This window comes from Sesamum indicum, linkage group LG1 (genome assembly GCF_000512975.1).
Source record: "Sesamum indicum cultivar Zhongzhi No. 13 linkage group LG1, S_indicum_v1.0, whole genome shotgun sequence".
Taxonomy (NCBI): Eukaryota; Viridiplantae; Streptophyta; class Magnoliopsida; order Lamiales; family Pedaliaceae; genus Sesamum; species Sesamum indicum.
The window spans coordinates 17434543-17457617 of NC_026145.1; the positions used below are offsets into that span (position 1 = coordinate 17434543).

General features: G+C 35.2%; 4 protein-coding genes across 5 annotated transcripts; 1 reads left to right on the forward strand and 3 right to left on the reverse strand.

The window, feature by feature from the left end:
* Window positions 211–4431, reverse strand: LOC105172019 (F-box protein At4g00755). Of its 2 annotated transcripts, none has more exons than XM_011093360.2 (6): window positions 4197–4431; window positions 3468–3642; window positions 2066–2488; window positions 1778–1950; window positions 1132–1250; window positions 211–660 (listed from the first exon to the last, which is right to left on the reverse strand). In XM_011093360.2, exons 2-6 carry the CDS (start codon window positions 3604–3606, stop codon window positions 369–371), a joined length of 1146 nt encoding a protein of 381 aa, XP_011091662.1. In that variant the 5' UTR covers window positions 3607–3642; window positions 4197–4431; the 3' UTR covers window positions 211–368. The 2 variants fall into 2 exon arrangements, with proteins under 2 accessions (XP_011091662.1, XP_011091652.1); XM_011093350.2 differs by having other exon boundaries at window positions 4122–4431.
* Window positions 5751–10307, reverse strand: LOC105172029 (probable methyltransferase PMT15). Its single transcript, XM_011093372.2, has 6 exons — window positions 9309–10307; window positions 7225–7435; window positions 6824–7121; window positions 6343–6735; window positions 6119–6196; window positions 5751–6019 (listed from the first exon to the last, which is right to left on the reverse strand). Exons 1-6 carry the CDS (start codon window positions 10014–10016, stop codon window positions 5770–5772), a joined length of 1938 nt encoding a protein of 645 aa, XP_011091674.1. The 5' UTR covers window positions 10017–10307; the 3' UTR covers window positions 5751–5769.
* Window positions 17604–19383, forward strand: LOC105172040 (F-box protein PP2-A13). The gene is made up of 3 exons (XM_011093383.2): window positions 17604–18046; window positions 18170–18288; window positions 18710–19383. Exons 1-3 carry the CDS (start codon window positions 17735–17737, stop codon window positions 19152–19154), a joined length of 876 nt encoding a protein of 291 aa, XP_011091685.1. The 5' UTR covers window positions 17604–17734; the 3' UTR covers window positions 19155–19383.
* Window positions 19522–22950, reverse strand: LOC105174315 (glutamate receptor 2.2-like). Its single transcript, XM_011096375.2, has 5 exons — window positions 22698–22950; window positions 21150–22489; window positions 20764–21064; window positions 20026–20432; window positions 19522–19898 (listed from the first exon to the last, which is right to left on the reverse strand). The coding sequence occupies exons 1-5, from the start codon at window positions 22936–22938 to the stop codon at window positions 19542–19544; spliced, it is 2646 nt and encodes an 881-aa protein (XP_011094677.1). The 5' UTR covers window positions 22939–22950; the 3' UTR covers window positions 19522–19541.

Consider the following 23075-nt stretch of genomic DNA (forward strand, 5'->3'; position numbering starts at 1 on the left):
CATCAAATCAATCACATTACAAGTATATTTCACTACATAATTAAATTGGACAATAATATACTTATTATATAATTAGTTTGAATTTATTCAAATTTTATAATTAAACTTGAGTTTACAAAAAGAGATATATATATATATATATATCGCGCAGTCGTATATAGATACTCTAAGCTCCTTGTACTATATCTATCAACTAAAGTCACACCATTCTTTATCAAAGACAACTTATCAGAAGAAATAAGAAGCCAATAGACATGCTCTTGTTCCCAACAACATTAGCACTAAAAAGAAAAACCATGGGTGGAGCTATACACAGTCCTACTCTTGGAAATGGGGTGGAGTTGAGAAGATCAAACATATAAGCACAATTACAGAACAAGACCGCCGTTGATTTCATCATCATCATCTTCATCCCAAATAAAGGGGTTGTTAGGCCCTTGTTGTATCCCACGCAGCAAGTCTTCCAGCAAACCTAGTCGCTCCGCCAACATCTCTGCTTCTAGGTGGCGCAGACGAGGGATTTCAGTGCTTGACGAGCTTTGCAGGACAGAGGTCAGATTTTCAGGGTAGTACTTGAGCAAGAGCTTTCCATCTGGCTCGACCATGTCCATTTCAAATGTAGGAAAGAGGGGTCGTCCCAGAACACGAACATAACACACACTGCAGTCAGTGATGTCAGTAAGATGCACAGAAAGCATAAATACCACACACTGCATGCAGTGATGTCAGTGAGACGCACACAAAGCTTAAATAACACACACTGCATGCAGTGATGTCAGTGAGACGCACACAAAGCACAAATATATAATAGAGATAATTAAACTAACACACTCTAAAATTTAGGCATGCAATGAGAGAATCCTTACACTCTAACACCTACAGTCACGTTTAACATTAAAATAAATTCCTTCTGAACATCGAAGTGCCAAAGGGAGTCTATAATATAAAACATGACTTTAGAAGGTTTTGAGTTGAATTTTGCAATCTCGAGAGGTCTTTTTGTTCTACACCTAAAGTTTAGGGGGTTCTCTATTATCCCTAAAATATTAAATCATCATCCTTTACCAGTCAACAGAATAACGTGCAAAAACATTGCAAATCTTGTCATAACTGCAAGCACAGAAGACTTACCATATGTAGAATAATCCATCCATCTCTTGTCTCTGAACCCTACCCAACAACTCAATCTGCAAATATCCGCCAACACAAAGGACAGGTTCTGGTAGCTCGAATGGCTGCAACCGATTCTCCTGTTCAGAGAAAATCACTACTGAACATGAGTATTCTAGTATGGATTATCCATTTTGCTAGCCAGGCTTGGAAGAAAGATTAATCATGTAAGCATGAGCATTTGGTGACAAAATTTTCAGATTAGCCAATAAAATTGCTTTAACCACAAAAGGAAGTTGCAAAATACAACAGAAGGTTTAAAGCACACAATATATACTCCACTGGCCAAGAATGTCTAAACTTCCAATCAAGAAACAAGGAGATCATGTCAATTACCCATCACCCACCCAAAAAGAGAAGAATGAACCCAACAAATCCAAAAAAGATATAAAATAAAAATAAAATAGTCCCAGATCCTAGCTGGTTCCACTTCTTACTCACTCCTTCCACTTAGTACTATTTGGGAGCCATCTCCAAGTTGGACCACAGAGATTCATATCCTATTCAACAACTTTCTTCAGGCAGTTCTCACACTTTTCTTCTAACTAAGACAAAAAAGAAAACAACTATGGAATTGTTTCAATTGAATTAAGAAAAAATACGACACCTGCACCATTGGAAACTCTGGCGAAGTGTAAGTCCATACAAACTTGTCATCAGCAGGTCTCTGTAATGGCAAATGGTGGAGGTCACTTCCAATCTCTCTTGGGGATTTTGGATGACCCATTCGGAATCTTACAAATTTTGCGGAGTATATTGGTTTGTCCGGCTGGAAAAAAGCTGAATAGGCAACATATTGTAACAACATCGTTAAAAACCAAAGATTAAAATTAAATAAAACATGAGTTGCATAAGACCAAAGGACAAGAAGAAAAAATCAAAATTGAGCAATTACCTTCAAATGGTTGAATATCGATCTCAGTAATAACCCAAATTCCGGCTCTTAGTTTATAAATTAACATCTCAGGCACTTCAGGATTACTTTGTCCTTTACTTGACCAGTATGAAGCCCGCCTAATGAATCTGTCCCTTGGATTTAGAGTATTGACAACACTTTCATCTGGGTAATTGTCAGTGCTGGACGCGCTAATTGCATTTGCTATGCAATCCTTAGGACAAACCTTTGATCTTGTGAGGGCCTGAAGTAGAGCTGCATATACCTTATGATCCCTCTCAAGAATCTCCCGTTCCATGGCATTGTGGGTTTTTTCCTCAATAGAATTTATCGTCCCTTCACTTGCAATAACAACATCAATAATATTGTGGAGCTGCGGGAATGCTTTTAAGCACAACTGCTTTGCCAGTCCACTTGCAATCACTGGAAAAGGAAATGACACCATAATTTGAGATGTTGTATTATTTCCTTATAAAGACTTTTCTTTCTTCTTTCTAATACAATTTTTAACGCTTTGGAATAGAAAAATGTATCCAATCTCATCCAAAAGGAATTGTTGAGTATATAGAATCATGGTGATTTACTGAATGAAAAAGAGCAATTCAGTCCCAGGAGGTTCAACATTATTTCTGTATCATGTTCATACAAAGTGCACAGAAGCACTAACATTGCGTTTCAACATTAAAGATGCAGAATTATTTGGCTTGGAACGGACAGGAAACTTCCAAATGATGATAAAGGAGCCTCATAATTCCATTTGTGTGATAAATGAAACTTTGTGTCCCTTTACCTTTTGCCAGACAAGGGTGCGCAAGGTAAATTTTGTCAGTTTCACATTACCGATTTTCAGGAGTTGGTTGGTCGTACCAATTGGTTAGAATTTAAAAATCAATTAAAAGTGAAAGCCTAGGTAAGACAAAGAAAAGGCCGATCTCCTGTTTTCTTATCTTCAAGTAGCACAATTTACTTTACACCATTACAATCTTAATTCCAACCAAAAAATTTCTACTAAGATACTTTTTCAGACTTAGGTTCACAAGTTCAGCACATCTACGAGCTTCTTATAATGCATTTGTGATTGTAGCATGTGTCAATCCATGTGCATGAGATAAACTACGGTACCAAGACTGATATAACTAGCACAAATTCTAATAACATTTACAAAGTTACAAAAGAATAAAAAGATATAAACCTGTTAAAAGAAAGTTCATCAAAATGGAGCAGACGATATCAGTCAGCATTAGTTATAATTCAAACAATGCCACGTGACAGAATAATACAACTGAGAAAGCGGTACGTAACTTTTGTTGTTTCAGCTTTAATTGCAAGAAATAAGCAAAGCAGTGCACATATTAAGTTGACCATTTGAACAGAGTATAGAATTTCAACTTGCATCACTCACCAAATTGGTGCCAAGAGCGTGAAACAACACTTGCCCGAACTAGATCACCTGGATCATCTAAGAAACTCATGATATACAAGCACACGTCTGTCTCAAGACATTGCAGAAAGTCGACTTGAGTCTCCACTTTATGGTCCATCCCTTCCAATTTTTCGCAACTAATTTGAAATATCAACTGTACATACCAGATTACTTTTAACAATATGGAAAGAGAGAGGAGAATCGGGCAGCACTAAAACTGCCCTAAAAGATCATAATCAGTCAATTGCTAGAAGTTTCTGCGCTCATAAATGACATATTTCTGTGCATAAAAGTTCAAAATTTGTAACCAAAATGGCCCGCACATGAAAAAATAAGGAAAAGAAACATTCAAACTTCCTACACAGAGAGAGAGAGAGAGAACATTGCTTAAAAAGACATATATTTCTGATAAAATCCAGTAAAACCTCCGCTTCGCCTTCCCAACAAATTTCAGTCTTTTGCAGAAAAAAGCTAACGAAAGAGCTTATTCAAATCACATACCAAAATAGAAGAAATCAAGAACATCACCAAAATCAACGAATTAAACACGAAAAACCTCAGCGAAGAGCGGAAATCCAATCGTGAATTAAAGAATTAGCGATTGCAGATACAAATCCGATCACCAATACTTACTATCTAATGACCATCCTCACCAACCAAACAACAGAGGAACAATGTCAGAGTCGAACTGGGAAAGAATTGAATTACCCTCTATCAAGAAGCCATGTACAGGATACAGGAATGCTGTAGGTATAATTGTATCCAGAAGCAGAAGCGAGAAAGGGGTTGAATGAGATTGGACTGGAGCTTTCTGGGCTACAAATATAAATACAAAAGAATTCATTCAATTTCCCTTTTAGGCTGTGGAGTTAAACGGAAACCCCCCACTCCCACCCCCACCACAATAAACTTCATTTTTGTTAATGCATCTTTTCTTTACTTCAACATCAAGTTCTCAACATTTGTTTTAATGGTAAACTTTTGGCTTCTTATAATGTTTGTCATAGTGTTATATATATATAGTTATTTAAAAAATTATATATATTTTTTTAAAATTAATGATCGTCTATCACGAACTATTAATTTTAAGGGGTATTTGTAATTTTCAAAATTAATGATCGTCTAACAAATACTCCTACAATGAATTTATCACGAAGGCGTATTTGTTAGATAATTATTAGTATTATAGGATATTTATAATTTTTCTAATAATAAAGAATATTTGTAATTATGAAAAATCTTAAGAGAGCTTGTAATTTACCCTTGTTTTAAATACTTACCAGAAAAGAAAAAAATTGTGAAAATTTTATGTATATTTATTTTATTATCTTCCAAAGGGGTAATTAATAATATCTTCCAAAGGGGTAATTAATAATAGTGATTGAAGTACTATAGATGCGTATATATATTTATTCTTTTATTATTTGAATGAAAAAGATCAAATGAATAATTAATATATAAAGTAAATAAAATTTAACTAAGTGTGAATAATAAATTATTAATAAAATTTATGAATTAAATATTTGTAGAGAATAAACATATTAACGGTAAATTAAGCAATTCATATTTTACCTTTAGGATCTCCCCCTTAATAGATAGTATAGATATTTTAATATAAATATTGAACTTTGAACACAAAAAAGGGGGGGTTTTATTTACGTTATTTCATATTTAAATTTGAGGAAAAGTTTTGAAAAAATGATAAATGACTCCATTTTATAATATTCGACATCGATAATTGATAAAATATAATTTTAATTTCATCAACTCAAATATAACATTAAATAATTTATTTTATTTATGAACTTCCATATGCTATATGTATAAAATAAATTTCTAAAATATTTATGATGATGTAATCTTTATAGAATCTCATATTTCTTCTAATAAACACACCTCATGTTCATACAACTTATGTTGGGATAGTTGCGATTGAGGACCAAAATTATATTTATACCAAATTTTGTTACTTATATTTTTAAAAAAAATATATATTTTTACATAACATATAAGCATAAATTAAATAAAATGCGAGGTATAATATCCTTTTATAATAAAAGAACTATATTATATATTTCAATATTAGCCAACAATGCTCCATGCCCCAAATATAAAGCAAAAAAAAAATCTCTCCTCTTTTCGACATGTAACGTTAATTGAGAACACGAAAAAAAAAATGAAAATAAAAAAGATGCCAAAAGGTTTAAAAAAAAATGAATTATTAAAAAAAATTATCGACATAAAAGAAGCAATAAGACATAGAAACTTGGTTGTATGTATACTATGAAGCTGTTTTGGAGACATCTTGATCTTGATCAGGTGCAGGGGCTGTCCAGTACTGCTTTGTTGCAATGAGGAGCTTTTCCCTCACATGAGGGCCGCCTTCATGGTCAGTCATTCTGCTTTCCCATGCAAGTCCGTCTACTATGCTCTTCACGTTCACCAAGACGTCGACATCGTCCCGTATGATCACGCTGCCTTGGGGCCGTAAAATTCTGTCCATTTCTAGCAGAATATCCTCGATTTCACATCTGAAAAACGTCGATAAGACGGTGTATTTCAGTATCTGTGACTACTCGTCGTTTTTTTCACAATGTATCGTGACTTATGAACGAATCGTGGGATCGTACCTGTCCTTGTAGAGGGTGAATATGGAGTCGGCATGAATGAAGTCGTATGTCCGTGGGTAGGTCGACATGGCCTCACACCTGTAATAAAAGTAAATTATTGGGGATGTATATAAACGCGGAGAATAACAGGTATCTTTGATATTACGGAAACACGGTCGTTACTAGGTTAACTGCATGCCTTAAGACAGAGTGTTTTAAGTAGGTTGAGGAAGGATATACTGTACCAGCTCTGGTAAGTTCCTATTAGTCCACGTTCGTAGATAACGCCGAGGGTATTCACTTCAGCCTCAACCGGGACGACATTCATAATCCAAACGGGATCATTGACGAGTGCAGCTGCAAAACCTCCCAATCCGGCGTTCATATCAAGCAAGTTGCGGTACCTGCCAGGCTCTGCTAACTGAAAGTCTATGGACTTATAGTGTGCAACTCTCTCCTTCCAAATTTCTGTGTTTTTCACAAAACTCTCCTCCGTGACTCCTTTTACACTACCGGCTAGGATCCGTGGCGGCACAACCGTCAATCTCTCCGGCCACTTAGCTAGTTCGCCACCGGAGACCTCTTTGACGTCGGACACCTCAGGTAGGGGAGTCAGACAGGCTTCCATCTTGGTATACCTGCAATAGTAGAAACTCACATTTACATTAAGAAAGCGCGTAACTCATGAATCTTGAATGTGAATCTCGACGTTTAAGGATTAATTACCATGCTTTATCTGGATCTTGGCCCTGGCAGAAGGGAGGCTTCCTGAAGACCTTTCTGTTCAATTTACAATGGAGGTGATTGGTGGCTTTCTGCCAAATAGCAAGATCATTTCTCTGCACCAATTTCTTCCAACAAAGGCTTCTCGCAACGCTCTCAATCCCATTTTGCTCCGAGTCCAGGTCCTCTCGGGTTCTGTTCCAGCCTTTCCAGTGGTTCTGCCAGTTGACAGGTGGCCCGGAGAGGATCCAATATCCACCAGGCCGCAAAACTCTGTCGACTTCAATCAAGTAAAGTCCATCTATTCCAAGATTTTTCAAACTTTCACACGTTAAACTCGATATATTTTCCATTATTACATTACAAAGGACGATAATGTTTTCTACTACAAATACATTCATTACCGTACTGGCCCCAAGGGATCAGGCAACGGGAGCAATGAGCGATGTCGAAAGCTCTTGAAGGGTAAGGCAGCCTTTCGGAGGCCATGATCCCAATCAGGGCAGGAACTCCACGTTCGAGGGCGAACTGAACTTGCGCTTCGTGTGTGTCTTTTGGTGCAAACGACATCGGTAGGATGTCCCGAGAGAGCAAATAAGCTCCCCAACTCGCAACCTGAAAAACAGAACGCCAACGTTGTTAAGTCAATGCAGTCCGAAATTCGCATCATTGACTTCACTGCTGATAATACTTTACGTCTAATATTTACCAAGTCGAACTTCATTAAAACTTTTAAAAAGCCTTCCCCTGCGTCAAAAATGCTTAAACCAATAGTTCCAAAAGATTTCTAGTTATTCCTTAAAAATTACTACAATAAACCTTCTTTTGTCAAGAAATGCAGACATATAGTTGAGAAAAAGTACACAAATCAAGTCCCTCCAAAAGATATCATAAAAGAAAAAGAGAATAAACATTTTTGTCAAGATAGTTTGGGAAAAACAACACGGTAGTTCTTTTCATGGTTCATTCTAGAAATTCAGGAAAATGTTAAAAGCAAGAACCACAAAAACTGCAAGATTATTGTTGACAGGACCACCTAAAAATCGTGACAAGGCTCTACACTACAATAGGGACAATCAAAACAACTTTATTGCATACTCAATAATATCAACCTAAATCGGACCAAAACAAAAGTTTCCAGACACCATACCTCCGGATAAGATCATTCTTACCAACCCTCTACATTTTCCTCATAGCAAGATCGAAAGCAAAACAAAGAGAAGACAACCAAATGAAGAAAAGAGTTGGTTTTAAGTAGCATTTGCTATTCCAAGGATCATTACTAAATCCATCATGGTTCTTCCGAAAGTCGGAAGTTTCAGTTCCTTTCCCAAGTCCCTCGTCTATTATTTGTTTTCAGTAAAATCATATTAATTCTTGGAGTGTGAACCAAGAAAAATATCAAACTTTTTGAATAAATTACAACCACGACTCAACAATTTCGATCCTAATTGAGGGAATATCGCAAAGGGTATGTTTATTCAGGCTCAAGATTAGACCGAATTAATATTACGTAACATAATTATATTAAATATGATTTAATATATGGAGAGATAGAAAGATATGTATTTAATATGATCTACCAAAACCATAGTAAAAGTCAAAGGTTAGTATTGAAAAATAATGATGGAATTATTTAATAATTTAATTAATTAACACTGACTGACTAGCCCACCCACACGTCTGTCCTACGTGACAAAAGCACCATATTCAACGGCCCCTTGGTTTTTGCCCCAAGCCAGACATTCTCATTAAAGCACCAAAATTTAAGCTGCAAAACCATGGATCCATGTACATTTAATTCAACATTGGTTTAGCTTGTTATTTTATAATTGTAATATAATAATAAACAAGCGGAATTCAGTCTCATCCATGTGAATTTGTACACACGTAACTATGAATGTAATCGAACAACAGATAGTTTATGTGAATACAAACACACAAGCCTGCGTCAAAATAATAATTACCCAGAATCTACCCAATTAAAAAGAGAAAAAATAAAATCAATTGTTTATCCAAAGAAAATGGTTTTTGGCCCCGACAAGTAACCATTGACTTATATGGGGATATAACCTCGACAAGCCAGTTAACATTACCTAGCTGGTTCGGAATCAAGGAGGGCCTAATTTTTTTTTTTTTTTTTTTACCAAATTTCAATTATTCAAATCTTTGAATAATTATTACATGCAATGTGGTCAAGAGAGTCTTATTATTGGTGAGATTACAGGCTCTTTTTGGTAACAGATGTTCTAATTAGGTGGATCATACTGAAAAAGAGAGATAATTTTTTTAATAAAACCTCCAATAAATATTTTTCTCATCAATTATTTATGTTGTTCTTATCACAATTTGACCTTGATAAATTAAATTATAATAATTAGAACACTAGGAAACAGAAATAATAATTAATAAGTTTATCCCAACATTAAAAATATATATATAAAGATAATAAATAAATAGGAATTTCAAGAATTACATACGTACTTACCCCGCAGCCTGTATCAATGGCGGTCCTGATAGAGCCATCTCCGAGGTTAATCAACTTCCCGATGTCATCAATGTACGCATCGGCGCCACGTGGAAACATGGTCCCACCGCCGGGGAAGCTGAACCGGTCCCCCTCGAATCGGACCCAGTTCTGCCCCGCTTTCTCCACCGTCAGATGCTTGTGCGGCACGTTTGCGTACCAAACCACATCCCTACTCTCCGGCCAGCGGAAAGGCGTCTTATAGCCGTGGGGCGCCGGAACTCGGCACTTCAACAGTTCGCTCTTCTCCGGGCAATGCCTCTCTCTGTACACGAGCATGTCCCGGTCAAACTTCAATGATCTCGCCGTGTCCTGGCAGGGGGTGTACTCGGAGAATTTGCGGTCGCATGGGGGGAACTGAAGGGCACGCGCCGAGGGTGAGAGTGGGACGAGTTGTTCGGCGGTGTGGTGGGGGTTGAAGTGGAGGGTTGTGGTGTTGGCGGAGGAGAGGGTGGTGGGATTAGGGTGGCCGGTGGTCTTTATTGATGGGTTGTTGGTGTTGCATGCGAGGAGGGTGGCGGAGGTGGTGGAGGTGGCTCCACCGCCGTGCTGCCAGATTCCGATGAGGTAGAAGATGGAACAGAGGACGGTGGTTAAGGCCATGTAGTAAAGATTGGTTTTCTTTGTCCTCAAGGAAAGGTAGTGAGTGAGGGTAGCCCATGCCGCCATGATTTCCTCTCACACCAAACCACAAACAACACACAGATTGTATACAAAAAGTGTGTTGGTTGTGAATTGTTGTAATTGATTGATTGATTGATAGAGAGAGAAGAGAGAAGTGATGTCTAATTCTTGTTCTTGGTAATAGACATCATTTTAGAGGAAAACAAAAGGGAGTCGAGATATGTATATATGTAGGGGTGGAGGGACACGCGCCGACGCTCCCCCGTGATTTTGGTACTTAAAGGAGGAGGCTCCGAAATAAATTTGAAGGGATGTTTAGGGTGTGCAAGGTAAGAATATGGAGGGTCGCCAATGCCTTCTTCCCTTTTATTACACACATGTTTTTTTTGGATAATTTCTAACCATATCCACATCCAATATGATTAAATTTAAATCAATTATATATTTATTATATGATTAATATATAATTCAAAAATAATAATTAATTACATATTAAATATATTGCATTCGATTTGATTTTGTTAAATCTAATTTGGATTAAAAAAAAAAAAAGAAAAATCATTCGATTTTTTGGATCCTTTCAATTACTGTAATGCCTTGCAAGGGTTTTCAAAAATAAAAAATAAATTAAATTGAATTGAGATTATGTATGTAATTCTTTCCTTTTTTATTATGATAATTTCTTTTTTAAAATATGGTTGATATATGTAATATAATGGGAATTTCATTAAAGTTAAGGTTGCGTGTTCTTGAAAGTTAATCTTGAAAGCGAATTTATTCGAAAACTGAATACTTATTGATTTGCAGAATTTAGATGTGAGATTATGTTTCACTTTGATAGTCATCGGGAAATAAATTTAATTAAAATCCAATTTGTTAACTTATTTATAGCCAAGTTAAAATTTAAATTTAAATACCATTTAATCGAGTATTTATATAACATGATGATTTATTTAAAAGTAAAAATAATAATATCATAATGCAGTAATTAAATCAAATCAAACATTATTCTACCCCACCAATATATAATTACTTTTAATATATGGATCATAACTTTGGCTACTTCCTCAGGATTGTCACTTTTCATTGTAATATTATATAATACATAATTTTGGAATTAAAGAATTAAGTCACCATCATCTGATTCCACTATATATTATTTTTTAGTCTTTCTTTTATGATTATTTATACATAATATTTAATTGAATAATATTAAATTATGACAAATTCAATTTTATATATAAAATAAAATAAATAATCACATATCTGATGATGATCAAACATATCCATATATTTTTCTGAGTTACAGATTCACTCCTTATCAACCATACTCAAATTGAATATGCACATATACATTGATGATTAAATTGCACCTATATCTCAAGAAATCGATTTCTTAGCCTCGATTTAATATGATTTTAGAATATAAATCTTAAAAAAATTGTCGGACCTATTGAGGTGATGGTAGTTAAAATCTTTTTTTACGCTTAGGTCGATCCAGGTTTGAAGTGGATCATGCAATTAGATCCGTTCGTATTAAATGCGCATGTATTTAATATATTGATATTGTATATGGACGTTTTAATACGTGTTAGAAAATGTATGCGTATATATAACAATTCAACATAATCATATAATTAACATCAAGATCAACAGATATTAATTCATTCTGGCCGACGAGTCGATTCAAAATTAAATTTAAAACAACCTGAATAAAAACAGGCGAGACTTCATCTTATTTAATTAAATAATCTTTTTATAATCGTGGCTAAGGTTACAAACATCCTATGCTAGATGCCATTTTCCGTTAATCCCATCAAACACGCACATACAATTAATTGACAGAACAGTACCAAATCCTAGTTGAAAAAATTGGAGGACCACCAATGACACAAGCAATTCATTTAGAGACAGAGCACATGAACTGGATTCTGAAGCCCATCCCCCTTAATTTCCCCCTCACAAAATTGTATGAACCCTAATTTTACCCCAACAAAGAATGGACCAAACCTAATTTCTTCAATCAAATTTCACTATTTCTTCTCCGAATTGGGATCAAATCAATTGGCCGATGATTCTTTCATGTCATTCACCAAAAGAGTATAGTTTGTTTTAATTGTTCTAAAATGGAGAAAGGTGGGAGACAACCATCAGTCTAAAAAAAGGCTAAAATCCATAGTATATGGCTAAGTGATGCTGCATGTGATAAAAAACTACATATATAGACAATTACTCTTTTTCTGATGAATCAAAATCAATACTTTTACATGTGTTCAAGAAAAGAATATAAGTGATCATCACTCCATACATCATATGCACATATGCGAGACCTCCCACCGCTCCCACATATCACATTCTTTTCTCTGTTCTTGTTTTTTTTTGTTAATCGATATCCAATGCAACGTGCAATCTGATCAGTATTTTATAATGTACGGTACTATTTATATTGATTTCATATGAATTTCATGATTTAATAAAAAACGTCTGTTTAAAAAGATGGAATTTTGAAATTTATAAATTGTGCAAACTCATAATCAGAATTAAATATGGAAATTGCATCAAAAGTCAATATTTTTATTATCCGATATGCAAGAAAAATTGTGAAAGTGTAGATTAATTAGTAGGTAATAATTGGTCGCTAAAATCAAAGTAGATTTTCTTTCTTGCAAAAAAGGTAGCTATCTACTATTCTAGGGTAGGTCCATCACAGGCCAACCTGCCTTGTGCCCAACACCATGTGCGTCCATTGAAAATAATATTACTGCAAAAGCGCATGTAAGTTGCACGACTATCTCTGTGCACTGTTAACAGATCAAAAATTGAGAATAATTCTACTTTCAATGATTAGTCAATTAAAATAAATAATTAGACAGTAAGACAAGTACATGTCTGTATTTATTTTATCAATATTACAATGTTCACTTACTTAATTATTTATTTAATTATATACAGATTTTCTCTTGTGTATGACTTTTGGGCTACAAATTGGGGCGTATGTAAGAAAACTTGTTCAATAGAAAGAACGAGGAAAATGGTGAGGGGATGATGCTTTTAGAGGAAGAAACAGACAAAGACACAAATTCCTAGATACCCAATTTTATCGACAGTCAAAATATGTCGCAGCAACTGCAAGTGCGTGGGAAACACTTGCTCGATGATAACTATGTTCAAGAATTTTAAAAAAAAAAAAAAAAGACAAATAGAACTCATCAAGAAATTTTCATTTGAGGTGTTGATAAATGCGCTGGGTGCCTCATTCTTGGTGTACATTTGCATAGAGTGTATCAAAATTCCTTCTCATTCAATTAGTCACCGGGTTGAGTTTATAATTTGATATTCGTACTTTTTGGAATTCCCAATTATTTATAACATTTAGATTAATTTGATTTGAAGATTTTATTTTATTTTTTAAGTGGTCATATTCATATTTCGAGTCCTTATATGTAATTATTAATATAATGTTTGATTTGGGTCGATGTTTGTGCAGGTATAGTACTGCTTTTCTAGGTCCTCGATCGATTTTTTCATACAACAACTTACAATACAAAGGTCAGTCCATGATGAGCCTTTTCAGTGAGGATACTTTGAAGTTCAAATTAATATATAAAATGTGGAGACAATTTATACGATCAGTTTTTATGATATTTGATATCTGAATCGTACCTATTTTTAAGAACTTACAATCATCAGAAATAAAGACGTGATGAGTTGGAGAAGACAGCATAGAGTAAGCAATTATCCATCAATCGTTGACCACAAAAATTATTCATTTAAGATGGACGGAAGTTGGAACCCCCCACGACAACACAACCTCAGAACATACTCCACAGACTTTAATTTAAATAAACCTTATACTATAAAAATGTCGGAACATTAATTTCGATTCTTCTACAATTCTCACATATTAATTAATTTATATTGTCGTGATGCTATTTATCGGATAATGCTCTCCCAGAAACGAAATAATAATGAGGAATAGGCATTTTCAATGATGTGTCATCAACATTAAAAATTCATTATTATGACATTAAGCGCCAATCATGTCGTGTGTAAAAATCCCACTTCTGTCCCATGAATTCTGACAATAATCAATAAAATATTCGGTCAAATTTAAAAATTTTAATTCAAGTTGAATTTTTAACTTTATTATATTATATATATATATAATTAATTATGTGACGAATATATTTCGCTTATTGTATAATTGATTTGGTTCGATGACATTTAATTTAAATAGAAATTTTCATTAATAAACCAAACTATAAGACCATGTATGCTGAGTTTGATTAAAAGACTCACCCAAACACCGTATAATTCTTGTTGAGCCGTATATTTTATTTTTGGGTATTTTATATTTTTAATTTAATCAGACTTTTATTCTTTTTTATATGTTTTAGCAAGTCTTTTCTCAATATCGTTTTCTAGTCCAGACCAAAAGCCTTTTTTCCCTCTTTCCTTTTTTATGTCCTTTCACTTTCAAGAAAAAGGCTAAAACCCTAACTTTACGTTGACATCATAATGGGCTTATATTTGGGCCGGAAATTTTTGTGGCCCAAACCATATATTTCGGCCTTATGATTGGGTTTCAAATTAAGTTTACAGCAAATGTTGTCCGTAAATTATTATTTCAAGATAATAAATAGAGTTAAATATATTTTGCACTCTTAAAATATATTACTCTCATTAATTATTTCATAAATTGAATAAATTTTTATTTACCCCTATTTTTGGATAATCTTTTAAATTAAATAAAAATACCATTGACTATTAATAATATGATATATATACATTAAAGCCCCTCTATCGTTAAATATATCAATCAATTCAAAAAGTTGATTCAACTGTAATATTTATAAATTAATTAAGTACAAAATAAATATTTCAGTTTTGAGTTTATAAATAGTCTTATTCCGCTGGTGTTTTAGGGTATATTTGTATTCCTAAATCATAGAAAGTTGTGAATGAATGTGTATTTGTATTCACACCTCAATGTAATATAAAAATCATGCATGCCCAAATGCTGACAGCATAGGACGTGTTTGTTGGATTGGAACTGAGTTCCAGTTGTGGCCTACGACCTGTCTGCTGACTCAGATCCACGTGCCAAACAAACTCAACAATAATCATCATTAATTAACCTAATTATCTTCTTTAAAGTTACAACACCCCTACTATTAAATTTTGCCTCTTGTCGCTTTAACTTTGTTTAATCTCCCAAACTAGTGACTTGGAACATTGATTAAGACCCATAAAACTTCATTAATTGCTCTAATTAATTTAATGATGGGCTTTTTTTCTTTTTCTTTTTTCTTTTCCCTTTTCAATGAAAAAGTGCATATATAGTGGAAAGGGAAAGATTAAGACATCTCATCATTTGTTTAGTAGTGAACAAAATTGCACAGCCCATCAAATTTTAAGACATATGGATAAGGGGATTTTTTTTCGAATGTTCAAAATTTCTCGAATAAATATAATCTCGTATAAATTAAATCTTGATCTGTATTTATAATCCAGAAAATAGGTATTAAATTCATTTCGTCTTTGGTTAATTTCACATGATTTATGTTGGATACAAGATTTTCCAAGATTTGTGGTACTTTATTTATAAGGGGTTGGTTAGATCATTATTAAAATCAAATTAATTAAGACCCATTGTCTATACTTTTTTTTTTTTTCCTACCTAAATGGTTGTTTCAATGGGATTATTATTATTATTGAATTTGATATTTGGAAAGTGGGAATTTTTATATGAGAATATTGGAAGGCCCAAATCCCAACTAGGCACCAATTTTCGGACCCAACCAGTCCCTATGATAAGAGCGTGTCACCAAACCTTCTCCACAGACACATTCTTCTTGAAATTCATTTTGAAAAAGTGTTTTAAATAATTTTATATTAAAATAATTTGACAAAACATAGTTTAAATTTAGAGTTAAATGATTTAAAATTATCTAAATAAATTTAAAAATTTTAAAATTCGTACTTACAAATTTATCAATTGAGATGTAACATCAAATTTTTTCAAAAATCATTGTGACTTAAAATATAATAATGTTTATTAACTTTTTATATTATTATTCTTTTCAAACATCTAATATATTTATTTGCATATTATACTGCAACTATTGCTCGACTTTTTTCTGCGGACTTTATGGTAGTTTTTTCAGGCGAAAATGTTTAAAATGTTGTCAAGCGTGATTTTGAATACTTCTTTATTCACTTTTGATGTACGTTTTGTCGTTCAGGATTTCACGTGAATTCTGTTTGTTATTCACGTTTGGTGTATACTTATAGTTTGAAATTTCACGTTGATTTCGCTAGTTGAAACCTTTCACGGCAGTACGACGGTTACAAACTTTAAAATATTAATATGAATATGCTAAACTAAAAGCAATAATTGTACTTTTATATATAGAAATTTAATAATAATGTGAGAGGTCTTGTTTAAATCTTAAATTTATAGTAAGAATATCGCGAATCGTTTGATATGCAAAACTATAATTTTTTTTTATAAATAATTAAATAAATAATATAGTTTCTTAATTGAAAATATATTTAGATAATCAGATATTTGATAGCTTGTAAGATGATACAAAGTTTTTATTAATTTTTTTTAGAAAAATATATTATAAAATCTAAAAATAATATATTAGGAGCTTGTAATTTTTTTTAAAAAAAGTAAGTAGTTGTCAAGTTATTTATAAGAATTTAATAAATTTATTCAAATTAATTACAAATTTGGTTACTATTATCTTATAAGTTTCATAATTTTATTTTATAAGATATTTTGTGAACTTATTTTTAAAATTAAATTTAATATTTTATAAGATGTACGAGCTTATATAATTTTTTAAATAAATTTAGTCAAATACAGTCTTAATCACCATGAGTCGGAAAAAAAAAAAAACTATCAAAATTTACATTTTTTTTCCCACTTTCAAAATTAATTTTCACCCGTTTTTTTTTTAAGTAAGAAATAAATAAAATAGTGATGATAAAAAGATTTATTTTGTGATAAGCAGAAACAGTTTAATTATATTCATTCGCAGCTTATCAGCGTTGTTTGCGCTTCACGCTCCCGATTGAGCGTGTGCGGGAGAAGCCTACATTACAGTTTACCGGATAAGAACCCTGCTCTTCCATGTCAGAGCCTGACGAAAGTTCCACTTTGTCTCCGGTGCCAGTTCCTGCAATTCCGTCCAATCTCAATGCATTCTCTTGTTTGTCCAAATAATGTTTTCATGAGTCAAATTTCAAAATTTGACCAGTTCAAATCCGATCCCATGTCATTCCTAATTGTGTCATTGGTTACTATTATTAATTAAAAATTTATTTGAAGACACTTTTATTGGAGTCGTAGAAAAAAAAATTGTAACGAGTCATTGTATAATATTATTTGTTTATTTTTAAATTAAATTATAATTATCAATTATATATATATATATAGAGGATTTGTTAGAAATGATGAGATGAAAACAAAGTAGTGTCCAAGATTGAGCAACATTGAGCTATTCATGACCCACTGCAAGGAACTGTACACAATGGAAACGGAGGGAATGAGGTAAATTCAGGCAATGATCGGATACACCGAAAGCAGTCAGCATATGTGATGCAGAGGATTACACCTCCTAATTTCTTTCTTTTTCTCTCTCTAAAAAAACTCCGCTCCTATATTACCTGAATATCAATTGTATAAATTGACCCCTTCCTTCACTTTTCTCTCTCTAGAAACCACCCGGTTCTCTTGTTTTCCGGCCATCGAAATGGGCGCAAACGCTTCTTCTCTGCCGGGGGAGGCCGACGGGCCGAGCCCGAGGGCCAAACTGGAAGATATACCGGAGTCATGTATGGCTTTGGTGCTATCCTACTTGGACCCGCCGGAGATCGCCAAGCTGGCCCGACTCAACCGGGCTTTCAGGGCGGCGTCCTCGGCGGACTTTATCTGGGTTCCTAAATTGCCCTCCAACTATCGCTATATTCTCGACAAATTTCCTGATCGAGCTCTTGGGGACAAGGGCAAGAAGGATATCTATGCGGGCTTATGTAGGCCTAATCCTTTTGATGGTGGAACAAAGGTCTGTGCTTTCTGCAAGGATTTTTCTGTTGCGGAAGTGCGTCTTAATTTTTTTCGTTGACAATGATTTATTGGGTTTTGAGAGTTGTGAAGTTTAACTTTGTGTGTTTGTTTTATGAAATAGGAAGTTTGGATTGATAAGAGAACAGGAGGGGTTTGTTTGGCAATTTCTTCAAAGGCGATGGCCATTACCGGAATTGATGATCGGCGGTATTGGAATCACATTACAACTGGTGAATCTAGGTGGGTTTTTGTGAAGAGTGCGTGTGCGTGATCTAGCAGCATACATGCTTTTTTTTGCACAATTCCTGATGGATGATATGCCTTCCCAATCTTTTTGGCAAATATGTATGTTGAAAGAGCTCAAAAATGTCTATTTTATACTATTCTTTGGTCTTAAGGTTAAAGAGGAACAGTTTGTATTTGATAGTTCTGGTGTGTTTCTTAAGTTTGGATAAGCTTTGTGAATGAACTAAAAAAGATAATGTTAAGTGGAAAAGATCAAGAAATGAGAAAGAGGAGATCCCACTCTTTTATTTGAGTCAATGTCTTTTTAGTTCTTCTTTTTTCTTTTCCCCTGTCTTTTTGTCTTTGGGCATGAACTGTCCTGTTATTTGTGTGGTCGGGGTTGTTGATTAATGATTTCCTGCTTGATTTCGTGTAGATTTCAAACAGTGGCATACCTACACCAAATCTGGTGGCTTGAAGTAGATGGCGACCTTGAGTTCCAATTTCCCAGAGGAACTTATAGCCTGTTCTTCAGACTTCAGCTTGGAAGGGTGGGCAAGAGATTGGGCCGTCGAGTATGTAATTCTGAGAATGTGCATGGCTGGGACATTAAACCTGTGCAATTTCAGTTGACGACGTTGGACGGGCAGCATGCAGTTTCCCGCTGCATGTTGGATAATTTAGGAAACTGGGTACACTTCCATGTGGGAGATTTTACTGTGGAGTATTCGGAAGAATTGACCAAGATCAAGTTTTCATTGACTCAGATTGATTGTACTCATACCAAAGGTGGTTTATGTGTAGATTCTGTATTCATATGTCCAAGTAGTTTAGGAAAAGTGTTGTTTCCTGTAGATGGTGAAGTGTGTAAAAAGTTATAGGTTGCAGATGACCGTAAGTGCTCGGTAGATATGAAGAGTTATGAAGCAGATATTGCATTTTGAGGAGCTGAGTGTCTTCAGCACCGGAGGCAATCTGTATTTTTGTTTGTCCCGGTTTCTTGCTTCCTGTTTTCTGGAATCTGTTCCTTTTCTTGTCATTTTTAGCAGCTAGATGCTTGTTGTATATAATTTCAGGAATTAGTGCTAGTTCTGAGAGCATTCATGTGCCTTCCTCTGCTTTCTTCTTTCTTCGTGCAACTTGTTCTTGTGTGAAGTATGTAACTCTTGAATTATTTGATCTCATTTCAGAACTATGCATTAGCACTTCATATAGCAGGCTTGATGTCTATGAAAAACAGTAAAGAACGAACTTCTTGAACCTTTTTATTATTTTCTCTCCAGTTTGCAGTTTTGGGACAAGATCTTGAGATCTTGGTACAATGCATGAATTCTTGACATGGCTTTGGTCTTGAAATCTGACGTTATTTGAAGAGAAGCTCTGTTTTTACAGCGGTGTATGAGAAGTGAAAGTAGGAGGCATGTAAGAGTAACACAACCTGTGATGACAAAAAGCACCAGGAAACTTCTCAATGTCACACTGGTTGGAGAGCTAGTACCCTCCGGCCCTAAACATGCTGAGTTGCTGGATAACCTTTGCTCAATCTCTAGAATGGTACCGTTCTCTGTCAATTGGATAATTGCACGAGAGATATCAGCAACTGCAGGGGAGCCTTTGGGAAAAGCCTGTTGAGTAGGAGCAAAATCAGAAAAACAGTAGACAAATGAGCTTATGGGGTTCATTGTTGAAATAAAATATACCACATTTAAAGCCACACATGTATGTGTTTCTTGAAAGGAAATGGACACTTACGAACGCAAATCCATCGGTGCGATATGTAGGGCCAACAATCATATACTTGCCACAGTATTGGGACAAGATCATCCTGATGTGAGGCAAGACATCATAGTAGGCTGATATGCCTCCATTTTCACTTCCCAGCATTAAAGCTTCATTACAATCTTCAGCAGATTTATATGTCTTGATTTTTGATTTGTTAAATCCCAACTTTATCAAGAAACTGATAAGAAATGAACCTTCTTGACAACCAACATAGTGTCCATTCTTGATCAGTTGCTTCACATCGGTTATAGTAGGTTGAAGCCTCTGTACTGTGAGTCTAGATGATAAGCTGGCAGTGTAAGTTGAGTTCAGCAAACTGCCAACAAATGCCCATGTCACCAGAACCAGGCAGAGTAAGCTGCCTTGAATTCCTTCTCCTGCATGCAGATGAAAGGCTTGTCAAGAATTTCACTAAACAAGGTGTTCGGAATTGAGATCAGAAGTATATGGTGCATTCGAAGAACAAGAGAGAATAATTGCATAGTTACAATACATGGTCATCCATCAACTAAGATGCCTTTAAAATTATAAAAGTGTCCCTAAAGATAAAGTGTTCGGATGTGAAAGTTGAAGCAAATATGTGACTAAAGGGTCACAAACAAAAAGGGCATGATAGTAAAATGATCTGATCAAGAGACTGGAAAAAAGTTGCAACCAATTTCCACTCGAAGTAAAAGCTAATGTCAAACGGAAGAGATCGATAATCACCGGGAAAGAATGGGAAGTAACCAATCATGCCAGCATGTTGACCGGGCGGATCCCTGGAGCTGGAGATAATCCTACTTCCAAGAATCCAAACCGCCAACCCTGTTGAGATATAGAAGGCCGCAGTCGTTAGCCATAGCTCTTTAGTCAGGGGCTGCAAAAATGTGAGCACATCATTCACGTCCTCATATTTAATGGGGACTATACAAGTAACACCTCCTTCTGCGTATGGCAAAGTGAAGTCTGCATAAATTGATCTGTTAGCTGTTATAGTTATATCTCCAAGAGCAGCATCATAATAGTCCTATCATCACCATGGAAATCAATCAGTATCATATATATTAAGCAAAATTGCCTTTGCAAGATAGAATGTCTGATATGAATTTCACCTGCAGCGAAACTTGATAGACAAGATCATCATAGCTCCCACATCTGGAACCATCAGGGTTGAAAAATGGATAGGGAGTGTATTCATAACGAATGGCATACGGTAATGATGCCATGACGGAATCAAAAATATCTTTGTAGTATCCGCTAACTTCAGTTGCATTAGTATGAGGATCCCTGTGCACCTTCAAGAATTCATTAAAACCAGGTTTCTGTGGCACCCCAATCCTTAGTTTTTCACCGCCCACCGGAAATTCCCATCCTCTTGGTGCCGTTGTAGACTCTCCAGGCCAAATGATGGTTCTAAAATTTTCTTTTGAAGTAGAGTAAGAGCTGGTTATATTCAGATTTAGTTTCCTGGAAATTCCTCCAGAACGTGTCCAGATTCCTACCTCTCTCTCGCCTCTCCCCACAACATTAACTATCTGATACGGTGTCTGCTCCAGTTGTCCATTAACAAGATTGAATTCTCCAGCAAGTCCCCTGAACCTTGTTGCCAACAATGCCCGGAGAAGCTTTGGACCTGTTTCTGAGACTCCTAAAGAAAACAGGTCGCCAGGATTGACATTGTACTCGTTCATCTTAGAATTCTTCTCACTGTTTCCAACTCTTTCAGCTGCTGTAGCAAGTGCAGTAAAAGTATCATAAGCCCAAAGGCAAAAAATACTTGTGTCGGACAGTTTCATGTCCTGATTAGCCTGAAGAAACACCCTGATCCATCTGCCAGCAAAAGAGTGAAGTTCTTTGGAGATGGGGATCAGAGGCTTCACCCCAAGAACCCCTTGCATAGCTTCAACATCGTCAAAATCGGCCAGATTGAACAAGTCCATTAGCCCACTTGTTGCGATCCATGCATACCCTTCACTCATCATTCCTAATTCCTTAGCTTTCCTGAAAAGCTTAGTTCCATGACACTGAGTCATGTGCACCACAAACACTCTGGTCTGCATTGTCATCATCTTGTACAGTTCTTTGCTGATGAAATCATCGGTGGCTGATCTTGGAAACAAGCTTCTGTAAGAAACTCGGGCGTTTACGTCTTGCAATGCATTACATAGATAGGGCATAATGCCGTGGCCGAATTCAGTGTCTTCATAGATAATGACCACCTGGCTCCACTGAAAGGCTTTCACTATGGAAGCAATAGCCTGGACTTGGTTGGCGTCGCTTTGCGCTGTTTGAACAAAGTAAGGAGTTCGGGGAATGAGAGAAGGGCTTGTGGCTGAGAACGATAAAATCGGTACATGAGCCCTGTCTCCAAGATCCATCACAAAGTTTGCCTGTGTGGATTTTTGAGGACCAACTATGGCATCCACTTTAACATCTTTGATCAAGTCAAGAGCTGCAATGAATCATTGTATAACATTAGGAACGTAGTATTAGTAAAATCGCCTAAAATGTCTCGATATCTCAACAACATAGTATTTTCAACATGGACCCTGAGATCCACTGCTGACAGTTAAATCTTAAAATAACCTGATTTAGGACAAAGTTATTTTCAAGACTAGAACCATGAATTGTAAGAGAAACGAACTAAAAGAAACACATACCAGCAGCAGCAGCATCGACAACGCTGTTGTTGGAATCTCTGACGTTAAGGACCAGTCTAGTTTTATAATCTGCATGTGCTGCGTAAAAATCAGAACTCGCCGTGCATAAGCAGCTCATTCCTATCCTCCCAACTGGCGAGTCTAAATCAAGAATGACACCAACTTGAAAATCAATGGTGCTGGAAGTTCTCACAGCAGAAAAAAGTGCAGCAGACAAGAAAAGTAGTAAACGAAAATCCATTGTCTTGGAACATCACTGGTCATTGAATCTTTGAAACTAAGTTACTTTATGTACGCATGTAAGAGGGTTAAAACATAAAAAGTTTCTGCAGGGAAGCTTCCGGGCAAATGGGGTTGACGGCAACAAGGAAGAAAAGC

What these genes read in the sequence shown, in the direction of transcription:
- LOC105172019 (XM_011093360.2), bottom strand. Translation starts at nt 3,606, where the DNA reads ATGGACCATAAAGTGGAGACTCAAGTCGACTTTCTGCAATGTCTTGAG. An exon ending in ACGCTCTTGGCACCAATTTG is followed by an intron (nt 2,489 to 3,467) that starts GTGAGTGATGCA and finishes TTCCTTTTCCAG; the next exon opens with TGATTGCAAGTGGACTGGCA. An exon ending in CGATATTCAACCATTTGAAG is followed by an intron (nt 1,951 to 2,065) that starts GTAATTGCTCAA and finishes TTGCCTATTCAG; the next exon opens with CTTTTTTCCAGCCGGACAAA.
- LOC105172029 (XM_011093372.2), bottom strand. Translation starts at nt 10,016, where the DNA reads ATGGCGGCATGGGCTACCCTCACTCACTACCTTTCCTTGAGGACAAAG. An exon ending in GATCCCTTGGGGCCAGTACG is followed by an intron (nt 7,122 to 7,224) that starts GTAATGAATGTA and finishes ATCTTGGAATAG; the next exon opens with ATGGACTTTACTTGATTGAA. An exon ending in CAAGATCCAGATAAAGCATG is followed by an intron (nt 6,736 to 6,823) that starts GTAATTAATCCT and finishes CTACTATTGCAG; the next exon opens with GTATACCAAGATGGAAGCCT.
- LOC105172040 (XM_011093383.2), top strand. Translation starts at nt 17,735, where the DNA reads ATGGGCGCAAACGCTTCTTCTCTGCCGGGGGAGGCCGACGGGCCGAGC. An exon ending in CTTTTGATGGTGGAACAAAG is followed by an intron (nt 18,047 to 18,169) that starts GTCTGTGCTTTC and finishes TTTATGAAATAG; the next exon opens with GAAGTTTGGATTGATAAGAG. An exon ending in ATTACAACTGGTGAATCTAG is followed by an intron (nt 18,289 to 18,709) that starts GTGGGTTTTTGT and finishes GATTTCGTGTAG; the next exon opens with ATTTCAAACAGTGGCATACC.
- LOC105174315 (XM_011096375.2), bottom strand. Translation starts at nt 22,938, where the DNA reads ATGGATTTTCGTTTACTACTTTTCTTGTCTGCTGCACTTTTTTCTGCT. An exon ending in TGTCGATGCTGCTGCTGCTG is followed by an intron (nt 22,490 to 22,697) that starts GTATGTGTTTCT and finishes GATTCATTGCAG; the next exon opens with CTCTTGACTTGATCAAAGAT. An exon ending in GCACCGATGGATTTGCGTTC is followed by an intron (nt 19,899 to 20,025) that starts GTAAGTGTCCAT and finishes CCTACTCAACAG; the next exon opens with GCTTTTCCCAAAGGCTCCCC.